General features: G+C 39.8%; 1 protein-coding gene across 4 annotated transcripts in view; it reads left to right on the forward strand.

Annotated features, from left to right (window-relative positions):
• Positions 1 to 18,536, forward strand: part of lrp1bb (low density lipoprotein receptor-related protein 1Bb) — a 270,427-nt gene that overhangs the window by 225,457 nt on the left and 26,434 nt on the right. For 3 of the 4 annotated variants that reach the window (XM_051958593.1, XM_051958591.1, XM_051958594.1), the window contains 11 exons: positions 809 to 928; positions 6,620 to 6,736; positions 7,898 to 8,004; positions 10,300 to 10,432; positions 11,834 to 11,940; positions 13,691 to 13,823; positions 14,234 to 14,356; positions 14,532 to 14,654; positions 16,879 to 17,022; positions 17,312 to 17,446; positions 18,408 to 18,527. In XM_051958593.1, the coding sequence (XP_051814553.1) occupies positions 809 to 928; positions 6,620 to 6,736; positions 7,898 to 8,004; positions 10,300 to 10,432; positions 11,834 to 11,940; positions 13,691 to 13,823; positions 14,234 to 14,356; positions 14,532 to 14,654; positions 16,879 to 17,022; positions 17,312 to 17,446; positions 18,408 to 18,527 (1,362 nt within the window). The remainder of the gene's footprint in view (positions 1 to 808; positions 929 to 6,619; positions 6,737 to 7,897; positions 8,005 to 10,299; positions 10,433 to 11,833; positions 11,941 to 13,690; positions 13,824 to 14,233; positions 14,357 to 14,531; positions 14,655 to 16,878; positions 17,023 to 17,311; positions 17,447 to 18,407; positions 18,528 to 18,536) is intronic. The other variant, XM_051958592.1, reaches the window with a different exon arrangement.

Raw genomic sequence — 18,536 nt, forward strand, 5'->3', positions numbered from 1 at the left:
TTAGACTGGGAAGCTTATGGATGTATCCGTTGTTTGATCAGTCTCTCCCAGCACTGCAGGGAAAAATAGGAAAACATCGAGAAATCACAAGGATTTTTATATCTGTGACTTAAAGATTTAATCTAACGGATTAAGATTAATCACCTTAATTGTGCTTTTTTTGGCAGAGTTAATTTATTTCTGTGCTGGAACAGAGTATATGGAGCCATTAACATTACATAGTCCTCATTAAGTATTCCAGACACAACGCTTGTTATGGCCTGTTCCTGTGAAAAGGGATTAGATGTTGAATCACACAGAGGATAAGAACAGATTTTCTCTGCAATGATGTAACTCATCAGAATATCACACCCCATTCAAGGCTTTCAGACTGCTGCATTTGTCTTGCATGTGATTGCAGGAGGGGTGAGAGCGAGGGGACAAGAATGCAAGAAAGTCAGGAGGAGAATGAGAGAGTTTTTTTTAAAAAAAGCTTTAATTAAAGTGAAGCTAATTACTTCAGCCCTTCTTAGACTTCCAGCATGATTGGATGTGGTTTTGAATGCACTTGTGTAATGAACACTGCACCGCTGAAATTAAAATACTAGTTGAAACAATGTCAAGTTTTATAACAAGAAACTGCTGCTACTGCTTGGTGTCGAAGAAACACTAAAAAGGTGTGTGAAGGAGATGTTTCAGAGACGTCATGTGCTTCTTTACTGGCTGCTATAACTAAGCAACCTCAGCCAAAATAGTTCAGTTCTTCCAAAAGGATACCATGTATTTTAACCTCCTATTTTCTTCACACTTCCGTTGTCTCATTGAGCAGCTGAAAGCACCTGCTCCCCAGACCAGTTCCAGTGTAAGGCCTCCATGCACTGCATTTCCAAGCTCTGGGTCTGTGATGAGGACCCTGACTGTGCAGACGGGTCGGATGAGGCTAATTGTGGTGAGTTGTGGAAACCCACTTAACCAGAAACCACACCACTTATTTTCACTTAAAGGCGGAAGAATCTGATTAAATATGAATTAATTTTACACATGGCTTCACTATGGTCTGACTCAGTATTTCTACTTGTTCTCATGACCTCATATGGCTGAGGGAGAACGCCGTGAAGGACAGCTGTCCCTGTCATCAGCAAGAGCTAAGCGTTATGAACTCAGTTCCCCTGCCATAGGACACACACACACACACACACACACACATACATACACTTCTGTTCAAAAGTTTGGGGTCACTTAGAAATGTCCTTGTTTTTGGAAGAAAATGTTTTTTTTCAATGAAGATAACATGAATTTAATGAGAAATACAGTCCAGACATTGTTAATGTGGTAAATGACCATTCTACCTGGAAATGGCTGATTTTAAATGGAATATCTCCATAGGGGTACAGAAGAACATTTCCAGCAACCATCACTCCTGTGTTCTAATGGTACATTGTGTTAGCTAGTCGAGTCGAAAGGCTGATTGATGATTAGAAAACCCCTGGGCAATTATGTTAGCACATGAATAAAAGTGTGAATTCTCACAGAAAACATGATATTGCCTGGGTGACCCCAAACTTTTGTCCAGTGGTGTACATATACACTACTAGTAAAAAGTTTTATGACACCCCAATTTTTCCATTTTTTTAAGTGAAATTCAAATCCGATGAATAGCTTGAAATTGTACAAAGGTAAGTGATGAACCGCCAGATGTTAAACACAAAGGTAAGGTTACCCAAAACTGAAAGATAAGGCACATTTCAGAATTATACAAAATGTCCTTTTTTCTGGAAACAAGAAATGAGTTAACAACTTGAAGCTGTTCTGCTGCAATGGAGGTTGATAACGCTTTAAAAATTGGTGCTTCCAAATCTTACAGGTGTCCCAACTTTTCTTGATTGCTTACAGCCACCTCTGTCTGCATTGAAGTAGTGTTGGAACACACCATTGTACCATATTTTCCAGAGGATTATTTATACAATACTGCACTGCAGAAAGTAGTGTGTTGCTGTAAAAATGGTGAGGAAAAGGAAATTAACAACAGAAGAGAGACAGACCATTGTGACACTTAAAAATGTAGGTCTTTCCTACAAAGAAATTGCAAAGAAAATCAAGGTGTCAGTGAGTGCACTTTTCAAAAGGCACTCAGAACCAGAGGGAAACTGACAGGAAGAGTTCTGGGAGACCCAAAGCCACAACAGCTCATGGGACAACAGCTTCAAGCACAACTAAACAGCGATTGTAGTAAGAAGTCTCTGTTTCAACTGTGAAAAGGAGACTTGGAATTGCAGGTCTGACTCGAGTTACAGCAAGAAAGCTTTGCTGAGATGCCAGAACAAGAAAAAGAGGCTTGCCTGGACCATGAAACACCGTCAATGGACTACTGAAGACTGGGAGAAGGTATTATGGACTGATGAGTCAACATTCCAAATGTCTGATTCATCTTGCAAGGTTTTTGTACGCCGTGGAGTAGGCAAAAGGATGGTTCCTCAGTGTGTGGCATCAACTGTCAAACATGTAGGAGGAATCGTGATGGCCTGGGGCAAATGTGCCACACATTAACAGGAACTTCTGCAGCAGAGTTGGGAAGAACTTTCTGAAGAGTATTTTATTTTTTCCATTGTAGAAAGAATGCCACTTGTGTGTATAGCCGTTATATCTGCCAAAGGTGGCTGATTTGATGAAAGAAGTTCAAAATGCAGTTTCTTTTCTAAATTGATTTTAACTTCATTTGTTTATTTGTTCTCTGCTTTCATTTCATAGTTCAATGAGACATTGACATGCATAATTTCCAATTTAAAAAATGGAAAATTGGAAAACTTTTGACCGGTAGCGTACATCAGTGCTTCTTGTCTGTGTAGATTCTCAGTCATCCAGGTGATGGTAATCATAGGAGCTTCAGGAGATATCAACTGGACCTCTCTTGTTAGTTCTTGAAGTGGTTTCACTTCAAGAGGTTTCTTCAGTTCTAACTGACTAATGGGAAGTTACAGAACCACAAGCGCCATATATCAATGGGAACTTCGGCAACAGAGTTGGGAAAGAATTTTCTGAAGAATATTTGATTTCCATTGTAGAAAGAATGAAAGAAGTGTGTTCAGCTGTTTTATCTGCCAAAAGTGGCTCCCTGAAATATTTATTCAGCCATGAAAAATGATGCATGCTATTAGCTGCACTATTTTGGCCATGCTTTTACCTGAACTTTACTCTTTTGTATCTCCTTCCTTTTGTCTTTCGCTCTGACTTACTTAAAATGCTTAAAAATATAACCAAAGCACAAGTTCAGGATTCATCTTTGTTTTGAGTAAAAGGATTGTCAGTCTCAACAGATCTTTTTTATCTAATTGCAGGTTTATATGGCCAGTTTGGCGATACATTTTAAACCTTTGACTAGAGTAGAATTAAAGTACAAAATAAAACATTGCTGTCATATAGACTGGGAATTGAGCTATTGTCAGTCGACTGTGCTGTGAAAAAATGTTTCAATGCAAAGTGATGATATTTTAATATTTTTCAGCTCTTTAACATTTTAATGGCCATATATAGTGCTGGGTTAACATGATATTTGGAGAGCTATATAGTTAGATTTTTCATATCTTTGTCCCTCATGGTGGCGCAGCATTTCGGTACTTGTGCATCATTCTGATATTTTAGTGGGTTCGGTGCACAGGTGAAAGAAGAGGAGGTACCAGGTGTGAGGTTTATTGAAGTGATGCAACATAAAGCAAGCTGCTGGAGTTTTGATGGTATGTCTTAAGCTTTGAACTGAGAATAGGTGTCGCAAAACCACACCTGTTTCTGGTGCACCCGTAATAGAATGAAGCCTCACACGTTCTAAATCAGTATAATTCAAATGCAACACTTCCCAACCAGTAGATACTTTTAAATCAGCACACAGTTTTTTTTTTAGTCATTGTGTTTGAAGCAACAACTGTCCCCATTGATCTATAATTGAATGTAAGTGATTCTTACAGTATCAGCAGCTATTTTAGACTGCGTGAAAAGCTTCTCATTCAGTTCAATACGATCTATCCAGCTGTCTGAAGCCACAGAGGCACATATGTTTTTAAATCAGCATCCTGTGATGTTAGAACTTCCAAACCAGAGCACAGTGTCATTATGCACAACCATCTATGTTTACCTTAATTAAATGTTATGCAAATGATGACAGCAGGGTGCTGCACAGTCACCAGATTTAATCCTACACATCTCCATCAGCAGTCCATTGTGTCATTGCCACAGTTCTTTATTCTTTTTAGCACTTGCATCATGGTGCACATGCAGCTTCATTTTAAAGTAGAAATGCAACCTTGAAATATGGAATTGAAGTGGGCTTCCTCAGCATGTTTTGATGTGTATAGAACTGCACAGTGGATTGGTGGTTAGCGCTTTTGCCTTGCAGCTAGAAGATCCCTGGTTTGCATCCTCGCCTGGGATCTTTCTGCATGGAGTTAGAGTTGTGCATGTGCAGGTTTAGATACTCCAGCTTCCTCCCACAGTCCAAAAACATACTGAGGTTAATTGATAACTTTAAATTGTGTGTAGCCCTGTGATGGACTGCTGACCTGTCCATGAGGTCCCCTTCCTTCACCCTAAGTCAGCTGGGATAGACTCCAGCTCCACCCGCGACTATAATAAGGATTAGGCGGTGTATAGATAATGAATGGATATATTTATATATTGTAACATCTTTATCATTTATAAAATTAAAAAATAAATCCACAGCATCCACCTCTGACAGCAAATTGAAGGTGTTGTGTGTTTAGGTCATGCTGCTCTGCACCACTCTGACTGTAATTTCCTGTAGAAGCCTTTTTCCATTTGTCGAGCTGTTGACGTCATGTGCCACTGTGATTGTAACAGCCGTTTCAGAGCAGCGCGACAAGTGATGTGACTGGCTAAAAATGAACACCATCCCATTTATATTCCACTTCATCCAGCCCTCATGCTTTGATGTTTGATGCATTATGCTTCTTCCCACTATTCCTTTGTAAAAAGGAAAAAAAGGGGGAGTTTTTCTTCTTTAATGCCAATTAACTTGAGAAGACCTTGAAGTATTACTGAATTAATGTTTAGCCCACTTTGTGTAGGTCACTGATGGCTTTAGCCCCTCACACTGTTTTTATCTGCTGTGTTTGTCAGTGTCACCCGATGACTGATCACCAAAAAGTTCTCATCACTTTAGAGCACACAGAAGACATAATCCTGCTCTAAAGGTGTTTTATTTTCGCTTTGAATTTCCTCAGACTGTTTAGGGAAGTTTTGCTTGTTAGCTTGGTAATGAGCTCTGACTTTACAGGGAAATGTTGCTTTTTTCCCCGTGTCACATCTTTTAAAATGCTTTAAGTGACTGAGCCGCTTCCTAATGAATCGCTGCGTTGTCCTCTGCTGCTGCACTCGGCTTTCCCTCCTGATTCTCTCCTCCTGCTGTCATGTTGGAAAGAGATCCAGGCAGAATGTGCCACCGTCGTCATTTGACACATCTTTTCCCTAAGTGATGACAGCACTACCTTGGCCATTATCCCTGATGCTGTCTGCATGGAAAGGACTTTTTAAAAGGAAGCTCTCAGTTTGACTTTGAAAACCTATTCTGAGGCAGTATTACAGGAGCAAATGTCAGAGCATCTGTTCTTTTTGAAACAAATGCAGATATTTTTGAATAATTCCAATCCTGGCCGTTGATGGTCAGCAGTGGGATGCCTGGTCTGATTTTTAGACTGAAATGTTTTTTTCCCCTCCGTTTCTGCAACAGCAGCTGCAAGTTGCAAAACTAAATTCCAGACAGTCAGTTCAGAATATGCATAAGTAATAAATGGAGTCAACACAAAGCGCATTGGGTGAGTGGCAGTTTTCAGCCTGGATCTAAATTCCTGCCCACATCTCTGAATTTCACAGTTTAATTAACTCTGAAGACATTTTATGTTTACCGTTGAGCACCAAGTCTGGGCATCAGTTTGCGTTTGGCTAAAGTGAACACAATTTTCACACCTTGTGTACTGGCTGATGCATGCATTGTGTTTATTGTATATCAAGAATGTACTGTTGGGATATTTTCCCATTTTCTCTTTGCCTTTTATATGTAAAATATTTTCTGAGCTGCTCTCACCACAGAGATGAATCCCAAGCTAAACCATGAATATCGGTGTCCTCTTAGAACAGCATTTGGTCATATAAGATTTATTAGTTTCAACTTTGTGCTCACACATGTTTTAAATAAAATAATTTATTAATACATATTACAATGAATTCAATAAATGGTGATAGCCAGCACCATCACTAAACTTCTGTGAGAAAAATGCTGCATTTAAAATATCACTACCTCAGTTTGTGGTGCATCATAAACCAAAGCTGAATTCCTCAGCATTTGTTGTGTTCTGAAATGATCCCAGATGTTTTCTTAAATAAGGCTCTATTTTGGCAACTTCATGTCACAAATTCTGTTGAAGAAGTTTGGTAGCAAAGTCAGGTATTTCATCTTATGGTGTGTTAGCCTCTTGAGTGCGTGCTGTGTTTTGAACTCGGTGTCAGACTTACTCAGAGAAACCCTGAGGAAACGATGATTACACGTTGAAAATATGATAGCTAGCACGCTATTAATATTCATGCTCTTTGAAGCCATTTTCATCTTCATGTTTGTTTGCTCCTGATGAAAAAGATGAAAAGACCTGCGGACCTCATGAATTCCGCTGTGAGAATAACAACTGCATCCCAGACCACTGGAGGTGTGACAGCCAGAATGACTGCGGAGACAACTCCGACGAGGAGAACTGCAGTGAGTACCCGGCTCCTTCACTCTCTTTTAGCTCACTTTCTCCACTTATGTTCTCTTTTGACGTTCTACATGCACAGTGAAGACACCTGATCGCCCCTCACAACACCTCGACCACCTCATCACCTCTCTTTGTGTACACACAGTTAGTGAGTGATTCTTTTCACTATCCAGTCAGCCAACTCTCTCTCTTTTTTTTTTCCAATCATGCTTTTATTATTTGTGCCATTTCTCTGAGAATAATGCTCGTCTCAATCTACACTCCTGAGCTCATGGTCCTCTCTCCTCTTTGTAATTCATTTATTTACCATATTTGTAATTTACCAAGCTCATATTCCCTTTTGTTTAGATATTCATCATCGCTTTCGGAAGAAAACTTTTTTACTATTTACTCAAGAAATGACACCAGTGACCCACCTTGTTAAATTCCACTTTCTGTTGTGTAATGAAGTCCTTGTATGTGTGTTTGTGCGAGTTCAATTGTTTGCCCGTACATTATACGAGGGTATGCACATCTACTGTGGGCTTTTGCTGACTACGCATAATTTACGTGATTTATTAGATGCTTATTCCCCATACCTATTAATGTCACTTAAAATGCAAATAAAAGCCAGTCAGGTGTTGGATGGCAAAGAATTAAGCAGGTGGACCAGGCAGACAGTGGAGGGGCTGCAAATCAGATTGTGCTGCAATGCCTGCTGGGAGTCTGTGTTGCAGCACAACTCATAACACACACCCTGCGTTAGCTAACAGTCCATGATAACAAGGGGAGGGCCCAGACAGTGGATCTGATGCAGCTGTTTAGCCGCGTCCTAATATCATCCTCAGGGACACACTAAATGGCAGATATGAGATTTTTTGGCTTCAGAGAGTATACCCCCCCACTCCCTCCTCCTCCCCACCCATCCACCCCCTTATTGTGAGCGCAGCAATGAATGTATTTACATCTTGATCAGCTTTGCCAGTTTATCCACTTCCACTACAGAATGACTCTAATTAGGTAAAACGATGGTTTTGCCAAGGCATTAGCATGTGATTCTAAACGCAGAACATTTGGCTGCTATCTGCTTCTGGGGATGACGGTTTGTTGCGTACAGTGCTGGAACAGGAATCAATTTTTGAGTGATTTCTGAATCTGTTGTGTTTGTTTTTTCCGCCACTCAGAGCCAGTCACCTGTAACCACAAGGACTTTGCCTGCGCTAACGGAGACTGCATCTCCTCCCGGTTCCGCTGCGACGGCGACTATGACTGCCTGGATAATTCAGATGAGGTCGGCGCTTGAAATATGTGCACCACTTACTGTGAATCAAAGAGGGAGATAAACCCACACAAGTGTGGCTAATGAGGCAGAGATTTGAGCAGGATTTAATGTCATATGTATTTATTTAAGAATAAAATACTCCACAAAAACTGGTCCAAAATATAGAACCCCAGTACCAACATTTTGGCCTCTCTGGCATAGTGCCTTTTACCAGTGTGTTTCGAAAGCATGCCAACAGCTCTTCTTATTACACCACCAGCTAACTGATATTATATAATTAGGAGGTCAGTAAGGAATGACACTAAAATTACAGGTCACTGTGCAAAAAATGTAATATTGTGAAGATAGCACAAAGGGCATAGATGGGCTTAACACTGACAAATTGCAGTGTGCATGAGCCAAATTATAACATATGGACATTTTATTTTATTTTTTTCTGCAAAAGATATCCAGGAAATGTCTGTCAGTATCCGAGCTTGAAGCACAGGCACGGATTAAATATCCAAATTGAAAAAGAGAAGTGAAATTAGATGGGTGCTTTGCCGCTTGCAAAGAAAATAATCTCATTGTAGGCATAATTCATTGTGTTGATCCAAATCTCCTTGTCATGCTTGCTACATTCCAAAACAATCCTGGACAGGAAATATCACTGTGAGGAATTGTTGCACCTTCAAGTACATTAGTGCATGAAATACCTCGTATTCATTTGCTTTTGGAAACCCTAATCCCCCATGCCTTTCAGCAAAACAAAGAGTGCTTGTTTTGTTCATAAATACGCTTGAGTATCTTAATTTATGAGGCCTCAAATTGCCGTTGTAATTTTACCCTCTTGTAATATGTGAAGAAATTAACTTAAATGTGCCTTTATCTTGTGTTGCATGGTATAAAGAGATTTCTGCTAGATTCTTACAAAAAATTTAAAAAAAAAGCCCTATCATTGGTAATGATGCAGTGTGTTGCATAATTCAAGGACAAAGGCTTGCTATTACGAGTCATTATTCTTGTTAATTTATTGCTCTGTTCAACATTTGCACAGCAATTTTTGCATATAATCCCTCTCCATGCATAGCAGCGCAACCCTAATTAACCCTTTATTATGTGTCTCCCTAGTGCCAGGCTTTCTGGGTCAGCACAGTCAAATAGTTTAAGGAAAGAAGCTTTTCAATCAGCATTGATTGCTTAATTCAGGCATTTGCTGTGACCATGATGGGGTAGAATGGCCACCTTTTAATTCTTTAAATGTGTTTAACGTGTTTATCAGAGTATTTAGAGATGTAGTAAACATGTCACGTTCAATGTCTTTGTTTTGTGGGTGGATAGAAATTGAATGCTTGTGTTGTATTGTTTCCAATAAGTCAAACTTTGGTGTTTTTCTGGCAATTTTGAAAGAGAGTTGAACAGCATTTTCTCTGAGAACATGCTTGATGATATTGTAAAGCAATGTGAGTCACTTTTAAAAGAGGATTCAAACTACGTTACGAAAAGTGGCAGTCACCAATTAAACCTATCTGAGCCCTGGTGATGGTATTTAGGAGCAGTTATATTATTAGTTGTTCTTGCAGAGTTATAAGTCCCTGAATCAGTCTCCACGGGATATTTTAAGGCAATGTTATCTTCTAAAACCTGGCGGCTGGCGAACAAATTTTTTGTTAAAATAGGAGTCAAGTTTTACAATGACCATTGTTTGCTTTTCATTCATCGCTCCTGCTGTGATTTCTTCTTTAAATGCTTCCCATAAAAATCAAGGGGGATCTCTGTAGGAATCCATTGTGGAGTTCAGTTGAACATAATGTGAAGCTTCGGTGTTTCTGCATCATTTTAGTGGTCAAACCATTTCTTGCAAAATTAATGTTTTTTATTTTCTTTGTCTTGCCTCAGAGATTGTTTCTTGTGAGAGGGGATTGGGAATGTTTTTGCCTGTAGGGCTGTAGGGGAGGGTACTGTCTTCTGAGTCTTAAAAAGGGATCCATGTGCCTTTTGTGGTCGGTGGACATGAAGATTTTTGCAATCCTGTGTGCTATGTTTTTGCTCGTGTGCTAATATAAATCACAGGTAGGACGGTCCTACACTGCTATGTTGAGTTGCAGTGACAAAGTAAGAACCCAAAGAGGGAATTCTAAACTCAAACTTCAACTATTGGACAATACGCTGACTTGATTTGACAGACTCGGAGTTCTAAACACACTTATTCATTTAAGAGAAACTCTATAATGCATTTTTGAATGAAACAAAAACATGTGATTTTTTCCAGCCTATCCTTTGACCTACCCTTCGCTCCGTGCTTTCTGCTGTATTCATTTACAGAAAGGCTGCGAGGAACACTGTGCAGACGACCAGTTTCGGTGTCAAAACAACCTCTGCATCTCGCTGAAGTGGCTGTGTGACGGTCAAGAAGATTGCAAGATGGGGGAAGATGAAAAAAACTGTCAGGGAACAGGTGAAAACTAATATCCCATAGTTGTAAAAGGGCGGTAAGAAGTACTACCGAGTCGCACATCTGAGCCCCAGCTAGTCCATAGAACATTTCCTGTTTCCAAACCCCAATGTTCTCTGCAGTATTCTTTTTTTCCCTCTTCAATAAGAGTGAAGTTCATTCAATTTATTATGTTTTTATTATTGTGTTATGGGTCAAAGTAAAGGTTTTCGTCTTCGCTGTGAATAGCTGGAAGGAGTACTGAGTGTGATTCAGGGATAGATTCATCTTTTCCATGTTTAAGACCAGTATTGACACCCCAAACCAATAACCATGCCAAATTTGTTCTCATGGCAATAATAAAAGCATTCCATTATCACAGTTAAGATTTCTGAGATTTATCCCTTATTACATCAGTAGAAGTCCACTGTGTTTTTTTTAAAATCCTGGCTTTATTGATATTATACCTCATAAACTCAGTAGAAATCATTTTTAAGAAATAGTGACTGCATTGATGTCATGTCCCTGAAGTGGCCATCTTGAAGAGTTTCATTTAAAAGACTGTCTTGTCTATCGCCAAATGCAATCGCACATTAATGACAGAACCTATAATTCACTGATCGAAGTGCTATGTAAAATCCCTGCATATACAGTATTACGGACTGAGTGTCTCTAATGACATTCCAGTGCAAATCACAGGGCATTCACAGTTAGTCATGCGTGTTCCGTCACCCTTCAGTTATCTTTCTGCCAGAGAGAGTTGCTAAAATGACAGGCACCTGTACGTGAAATGCCGTGCTGTTTTCGTCTTCTGCCGGAGTCAATGTTACTGTGGTGAAGCAAATTAAGACCGACCATAATGGTACGGCGACCCAGCTGGCAACTGACTGACAATATCACGCAGGCAACGTTACTTGGATCTCTAGGAATTCAGGCACAAAAACACTCCACTTATCGCCATAGGAACTGCCAAATAGAATGAAATCGGTTTTCAAGGTGGCCACTTAAAGATACTGAATGGACATTAAAAATTCTAATGACAAGGTATGAAAAGGTGACGGATATTTTTAGAAATTTCCTCAATTATGTTCATGTTGTTTCATGATAGATTGCAATGGCCTCAGTCCTGCTGATGTGCCCTATTGAGTTTCAGTGTTCATTACTGCCCGAGTACCGTGAAGTACTTTTCTCAGCAGCAGGTAGTGCACCGTGTAAGTTCTTAGAGCTGCATGAAAACGCCCTACTGTATTTAAGGAGTGACAAGTTCAAATGATTTCCTTCCACCTGCCACGTTTTTCAGTCTGCATTATGTTGAGGTGGAGTCTTTGTGTGGTTTATTTAGCAAGAAACTGATAAGCTGACATGTGAGAGCTTTCCTGGTGGGGAAAAATAAGGACTGGAGCTAATGTGCTTTTCCTTTTCCAGTTGTCCCTTCGTGTTCTGTGAATGAGTATGTGTGCGCCAGCGGAGGATGTGTGTCAGCCAGCCTGCGGTGTGATGGACACGACAACTGTCTCGATGGATCAGATGAGGTCAGTGCAGCCTCACACGACTCAAAGAATCAACCGTATGGCATAATAATGTACCTTTGCAGTGTGCTGTTCTGACACTGGGGCTCATAGGTTTGTGAAGCCTTTTGAATTTCCTGTATTTCTACATAAATATGACAGATTCTCAAACAAATCCTAAAACTAGATAAAGAGAATCCCAATAAGGAAATTCTACAAAAATATTACTCATGATTATTTGTTTATTGGAGGAAGTCGTCTATTATTATATATCTCTGAATGGAAAAATATAGTTTTAGAATCTGCAGCTCAATAGCAACAGCAACTAAACCTCTGTGGTAATTATCGATCAGTCTTGCACATCGGCTTGGAGGAGTTTTAGTCCGTTCTTCTGTGCAGAACAGCTTCAACTCTGGGATGTTGGAGGGTTTTCTCACAGGAGCTGCCCACTTCAGGTCCTTCTACAACATTTCTATTGGGATTAAGGTCAGGACCATTCCAAAACATTAGCTCTCTTCTTCTATATAGAATTACCTAGTTGCTCAGGGGCTTGTTGCATGACCCGAATTCAAAAGAGATTCAGTTCACAGACAGGCCTCCTGACATTTTTTTTCTTCAGAATTCACTGATATAATTCAAAATCTATTGCTCCATCAATGATGGCGAGCAGTTCTGGCTCAGATGCAGCAAAATGGGCCCAATCCATGATACTACACCCACCATGTTTCATCAGTGGGATCAAATTCCTATGCTGGAATACAGTGCTTTAATTTTACAAGCAAATCACTTCTAATTGAAAACAAATAGTTACCTTTTTATCTCATAAACATGTTTTTTTTTTCCTTGTCCACAGACAGATAGGCAGAAGTATTTCCATTGGAAACCAGTGACCTTCATGCTATATTGTGCCAGTATTTTTCTCATGGTACTCATGAACAATAACAAGAGTTGATGTGAGAGAGGCGTTTAGATGTTAACAAGTTAACCTTTAATCCTAAGTGACCTTGCAGACTATTATAGTGATACCTACAAGTGGTTTTTGTCAGTTGACCACTCCTGAGGAGATCATCGGTGGTCTTGAATTTCCTCTATTTCTACACAATCTGCCTGACTGTGAATTGGGGCTTTGTAACCCTTTCTGGCCTTGTGAGCATCAACAACTCAGAAATCCTTGAAAATCTCCTTTGTTCGTGCCATGATACACTTCCGCAAGCCTGTGTTGTGAAGATTAGACTTTAAACACAACATGCGTCCACTGACATCAAGCCATTGATGGAAAATAACTGACTGTAAAATCACCTTCAAATCATGTCTATGAATGGCAAAAATATGTGAACCTCTGAGATTAGAAATTACACTACCAGTCAAAAATTTGGACACACCTTCTCATTCAATGTTTTTTTTTAATTTATTTGTATTATTTTCTGCATTGCGGATTAATAATGAAAACCAACACTTTTTGTTTACAGCATTATTCCATATGTATTTTTTATAGTTTTTGTCTTCAGTATTAATCTACAATGCATAAAATAATTTAAAAAAACAATTAAAAAAAACTAAGTATAATGTTTTACCTCATTCTCTGTCCACTTTTAGGACACCTTTGAATTTTAGTTTGTGAACTCTTAAGAATTTTCTAAATGGTTCACACGCTGTAGATGGTGAGAAGCTGCTTCATGGATAATGGATCCACCTGTGTTAAAACATCAGTCATTCACTGCTTTGATCTTTTCTGATTGTGGCTCGATGATTTCTGTTGTTGCTTTGCTGACAGATTGGCTGTGTGAAGGAGTGCAGAGAAGATGAGTTTTTGTGCCTGAATCGTGCTCACTGCATCCCTCGGCGCTGGCGCTGTGACGACGTGCTGGACTGCATGGATCACAGTGATGAGGAAAACTGCAGCCAGGGTAGGTATGGGTGTAACCTCAGATCATCACTGATAGTAATGTTTGTCATCTCTGAAGGTAAAAAATGACTGTCATATGCTATATCAGATCTTTACACTGTAGATAGATATCACTATTGGACAGGGATATCATGTGAGCCACAGCAGAGCATTTAATATAAAAAGACAATGGAATACAACAGATAAGTGTAGAACACATGTGGCAGATGCAGTGATTTCAAATATATTAAGAATGAGACATGTGTGATGAGATGAAAGACAGAAATAGATCCAGATTGTGCTTTTGTGAGGTGAAATGATCCACATTTTCTGGATCATTATGTGAAATGATCTGTCATTATTATCTTGAATGCACTTTTCTACCTGAGTTACAGTGTTAAAAGTCTCTGGGACTTGTCCGTTTAATTGCAGGAGCTTTCTTCTGCCGGGCAGATGAATTCATTTGCAACAACACCTTATGCAAACTCCACACATGGGTGTGTGACGGCAAGGACGATTGTGGAGATAACTCCGACGAAGATATAGACATGTGTGGTGGGTTGAAATTGTCACTCACAAGGCTTCCTTTTGAAGACGATATTTTATAGGCCTCTACTTTTCTGTTGCCCAAGAGAGAATATTTCATTGACTTTCCATATGATCTTTCATGCAGTTGTTTTTCTTTTTTGAAAGACATATCCATTAGCTTTTTCTGTCTTTTGATCTCTAGCAAAACTTCCCTGCCCTCCGACAAGGCCATTTCGCTGTAGAAATGATCATGTGTGTCTGCGCACAGACCAAGTCTGCAATAAAGTGGATGACTGCGGTGACAACTCGGATGAAGAAGAGTGTGGTGAGTACAGAACACACTAATACAGACCTGAAGCTGCACTCGGCAACTTTTTATGTAAAAACACAACTGTACTCTATTCGTTAAACAAAGTTCGGAAGGCTAAATGCTCCCCGGGTGCATTCATCCTTTGTGCATAGAGGAGCAGACACTCTTGCATTCTGTTTGGAAGTGCGGCCAGGGACAGGAAAAAATGTGGTTCACAACCTTTTCTTGCGTAAAACGAACCTTTTAAAGGGAGAAATGTTTACTTCTGATAACCTCCCTCGCTTTGTGGCATCTTTGAGTGTTTTTTTTTCTATCTTGTTTTATTCAACTCAATAATTTTTGAGTCTTGTAGAGGTCAAATGTATAGGTGACAGAGAAAACAGTGTGTTGAATAGGATTTTCTTTCTCGTGACACATTAAATGGTGTGTTAAAATTGCACAAGTGCAAAATCTAGGCCTGTTTCCAATGCATAAGAGGATTCCTGATCCTTCACTTTGCTGTGTTAAGCACTTATGTATAATTTTACGATTTTAAAAATGAGTTTTTGTGTTCAGATTTGGGATTTAACACCTCTTTGTATACCAGTAGCTCTACGAATGCTGCAAATCAAGATGAAAGGCAGTTGGAATGTCTGCCACTGCATGAAAATGGGAGATTTACAGACATTTGGAACACTCAACATAGTTTAGATTTTTTTCTTTCTACTGATTTTTGTCAAAATGAAATTGGCTATTTATTTTCTCTTCTATGTCAAAAGGCATAACTGCTGCCATTCCTTTTATCGTGTCCCGACATGTTCCCTCAACACAAGCCTTCTGTGAACAATCACACAGAGCGGACAAGGCGAGAGAGGGACAAATAGCTTGCGTCCTCTATCACTCTCCCGTTCCTTCTCTCCTCCATTCATCTTCCTCTCTGATTCTATTGATACATCCATCCATCTCTTACTTCAGTCCATTACCTCTCACCATTGTATGCTTCTTCCTTCTATCCATCCCTTCAATCTCACCTTAATCCCATCACTCCCTTCATCCACCTCTCCATCACTTGATCATGGTCCTTCCTTTCTCTTTGTTATGCCGGGGAAAGATGCCAAACGTACATCCTTCCTCTGTATATTTTGCTTGGAAGGATAAAAACTGTACAGTTTAATTCAAGTAAATGTACGACCATGAACAAAACATGCAAAGCACAGTTTAGTAAGCTCGATAGTGAGCAAATAGCTGTTTCACTGATTCTGTGCATCCTTTATGTTGGCAACAGCTACAAAATTCCATTGATAAAGAAGAAAATTGTACACAAAATTGACATATGTAGCAAATAACAAAGGTAGTGAGGGTCATTGTTTCAGAGGAATATATCCTATTGGTTCTCAAAATGCAGTAAAGTAAAAACAATACACAAGGAAACAATTTTTTTTTGGACAAGATAAGGTTAACAACTACAATGAAACTTCACATTTTGGCAATTCTGTCTGATATCAGGCAAAAAGCTAGCCTAGCCGCGCTAGACAACCCACGGCAACGAATTTAATTCTCTGCCAGGGTGGGTCTAGTTACCCTCCATAAGGCTCGAGGCTGGATTCTCCTAAAACTGGCCGGACCAATCACCATGAAGTGTAGAGTCAGAAGGCGGGCGTAACGAAGTGACGACAGAGGCGCGACGATTCTGACAGAAACAACCAGAGCACAATAAACAGTTATCTTTCGACTCGGCTTTGGCCACAGCCCTTAAAGATTTGAAGCTAAAATTCAACTTGAAAGATAAACAAAGGACGGCACTGAAGTGTTTCATTGAGAAGAAAGACGTATTTGGACTTATGCCGACGGGATATGGCAAACCCTTAATACACCAGTTGGCTCTGCTGGTTGGGAAGCTAACGGGACTTAGCCACAATCCGCCGGTGCTCTAGGAACTACGTCAGCCTATTCGTTGCGTTGATTGGTTGTTTACCTACCCAATTGCTGCAGAGGGATTTGATAGACAACCTTTTAGCCCGCCTCCCTCCCTGTCGAGCGGCCCTAGACCCTTGTGCCGTCAGAAACATGGGTGTAGCTAGGCTAGCAAAAAGCAGGGCTGTAACGAAAACTTTAATAAGACTGCAATCATAGCTAGACCTCTAATAGCCTTGGAATATCCTTAGAAACTGAAGGCAGTAGATTTGCACTTGAATATCTGCCGCTGCGTGAGTTTCGTACAGAGTTGTTCTCTATTCACCTGACTCTGTGTGTACTGAAGCAGAAGTGGTGGCCGGAAGACCTCGGCCTTGTGGGAAGACAGAGTTCACCTGCAGCAACCGGCGCTGTATCCCCATCCAGCTGCAGTGCGACCTCTTCAGTGACTGCGGGGACGGCGGCTCAGACGAGCAAGACTGCAAGGCATGTAAGTACAGCACGGGTTGACTTGAAGAAACGGATCAAAGAGGCATTCGGAGGAGATGAAAAGTATCAAATGTCATCGTGATGCTATCAGGGCGCTCAGCAATCTCTCCATTTTAGATGTGATGTTTTGTTATTTATGATAATATATGTATGCCCAGGTTTGAGGTGTGTTGTGTGCCATACGAAAGAGGATGGCGCCCTCTTGCCTTTTGCACATCAAAAGAAAAACCCAGCGGGTGTCTAAGATGCAGAGGCCTGATGCGTAATCAAAGTCCTGTCTTTATTTGTAGTTTCCAGCGGAGATGTATGTGGAAAGAAAACGAATCCATGCGGGGAGGACGCAGTGTGCAACCAGACAAATGCTAATGCTATATGTCAGTGTAAACCTGGCTTCAAGAGGAATCAGAAGACAGGCCAGTGTGAAGGTAATGTTTGATCGATTTTAGTCTCTGTTGTCTCTATTTTAGGAGTAAAGGACATGATGAAGTCTCGTCCATTTGATAAATTAGTAGACTCTGCACAGCATCAGAACATTTGGCTTGGTTTGGGCTAATTTGATAGAGTAGGAAGGCAAATGGCCAACTGCTAATTTGTCTAACCTTGTGGTCTTTTGCTTATTAAGAACAACATCAAGAGGCCTTTTGAGTTTGAGCAGCACACTGAAACATCTACTCCTTCACTTACATTTCAGTATATCTACTGGGCTGCTTGTTAAATGTGATTTGTAGTCTGTTTTCCTTTTGAACAGTCAGGTGAGACTTTGGCACTGACAGCGTTTCTGATGCTAAAGCTGTCAAATGTCACATGTAAGAGAGGGGTTTCTTTGGATTCGATTACAAGCTAAATTTTCTAAAACTTTTAATAACCAACCTAAACATTTTGTAACTTGGGAAATAAGCTGTAGAACTGAATCTACTAAGACTGGACAGGAAAATTATCTCTAATGAAAATGACCTAAAATAGACACAAATAATGTGACTCACTGTTGTCAAATCATTTTAAAAATTGCCAAACTAATTAATCTAGTTTCACAAAAATAAACTGAAATGTTTGCATGTAAAATAATAATTAGGTCACATCTGTAATCTGTTGACAGGTGATTAATACTTAAATACAAAGAGAAAGTGTCTTTTATTTTATGCATATAAGTTTCCTTCTTAGAAAAAAAGATTTAGGCCCTCATTTATTGTGGTAATAGTAAAAAAATAAATAAATAAAAAATAAAAACTTTACGCTCATTCATATCAAATTCTGGTATAAATCTGTTTGGCCTCGATTGAATGTTCTCTGCTGGAATGAATCTGTCAGTTATTATTCATGAATTCTGCACATAATGTATTTAAAGTAACCGATTCCTCAATAAACACGTCTCTCTCTCTTTTCCAGAGATAAATGAATGTCTGCAGTTTGACACGTGTCCACATTACTGCACAAACATTAAAGGGTCATTTAAATGCACATGTGACCGCAATTACAAGGAGATCAACGGCAACTGTATAGCAAAAGGTAGGATTG

This window comes from Acanthochromis polyacanthus, chromosome 14 (assembly GCF_021347895.1).
Source record: "Acanthochromis polyacanthus isolate Apoly-LR-REF ecotype Palm Island chromosome 14, KAUST_Apoly_ChrSc, whole genome shotgun sequence".
In the NCBI taxonomy this organism is placed as follows: Eukaryota; Metazoa; Chordata; class Actinopteri; family Pomacentridae; genus Acanthochromis; species Acanthochromis polyacanthus.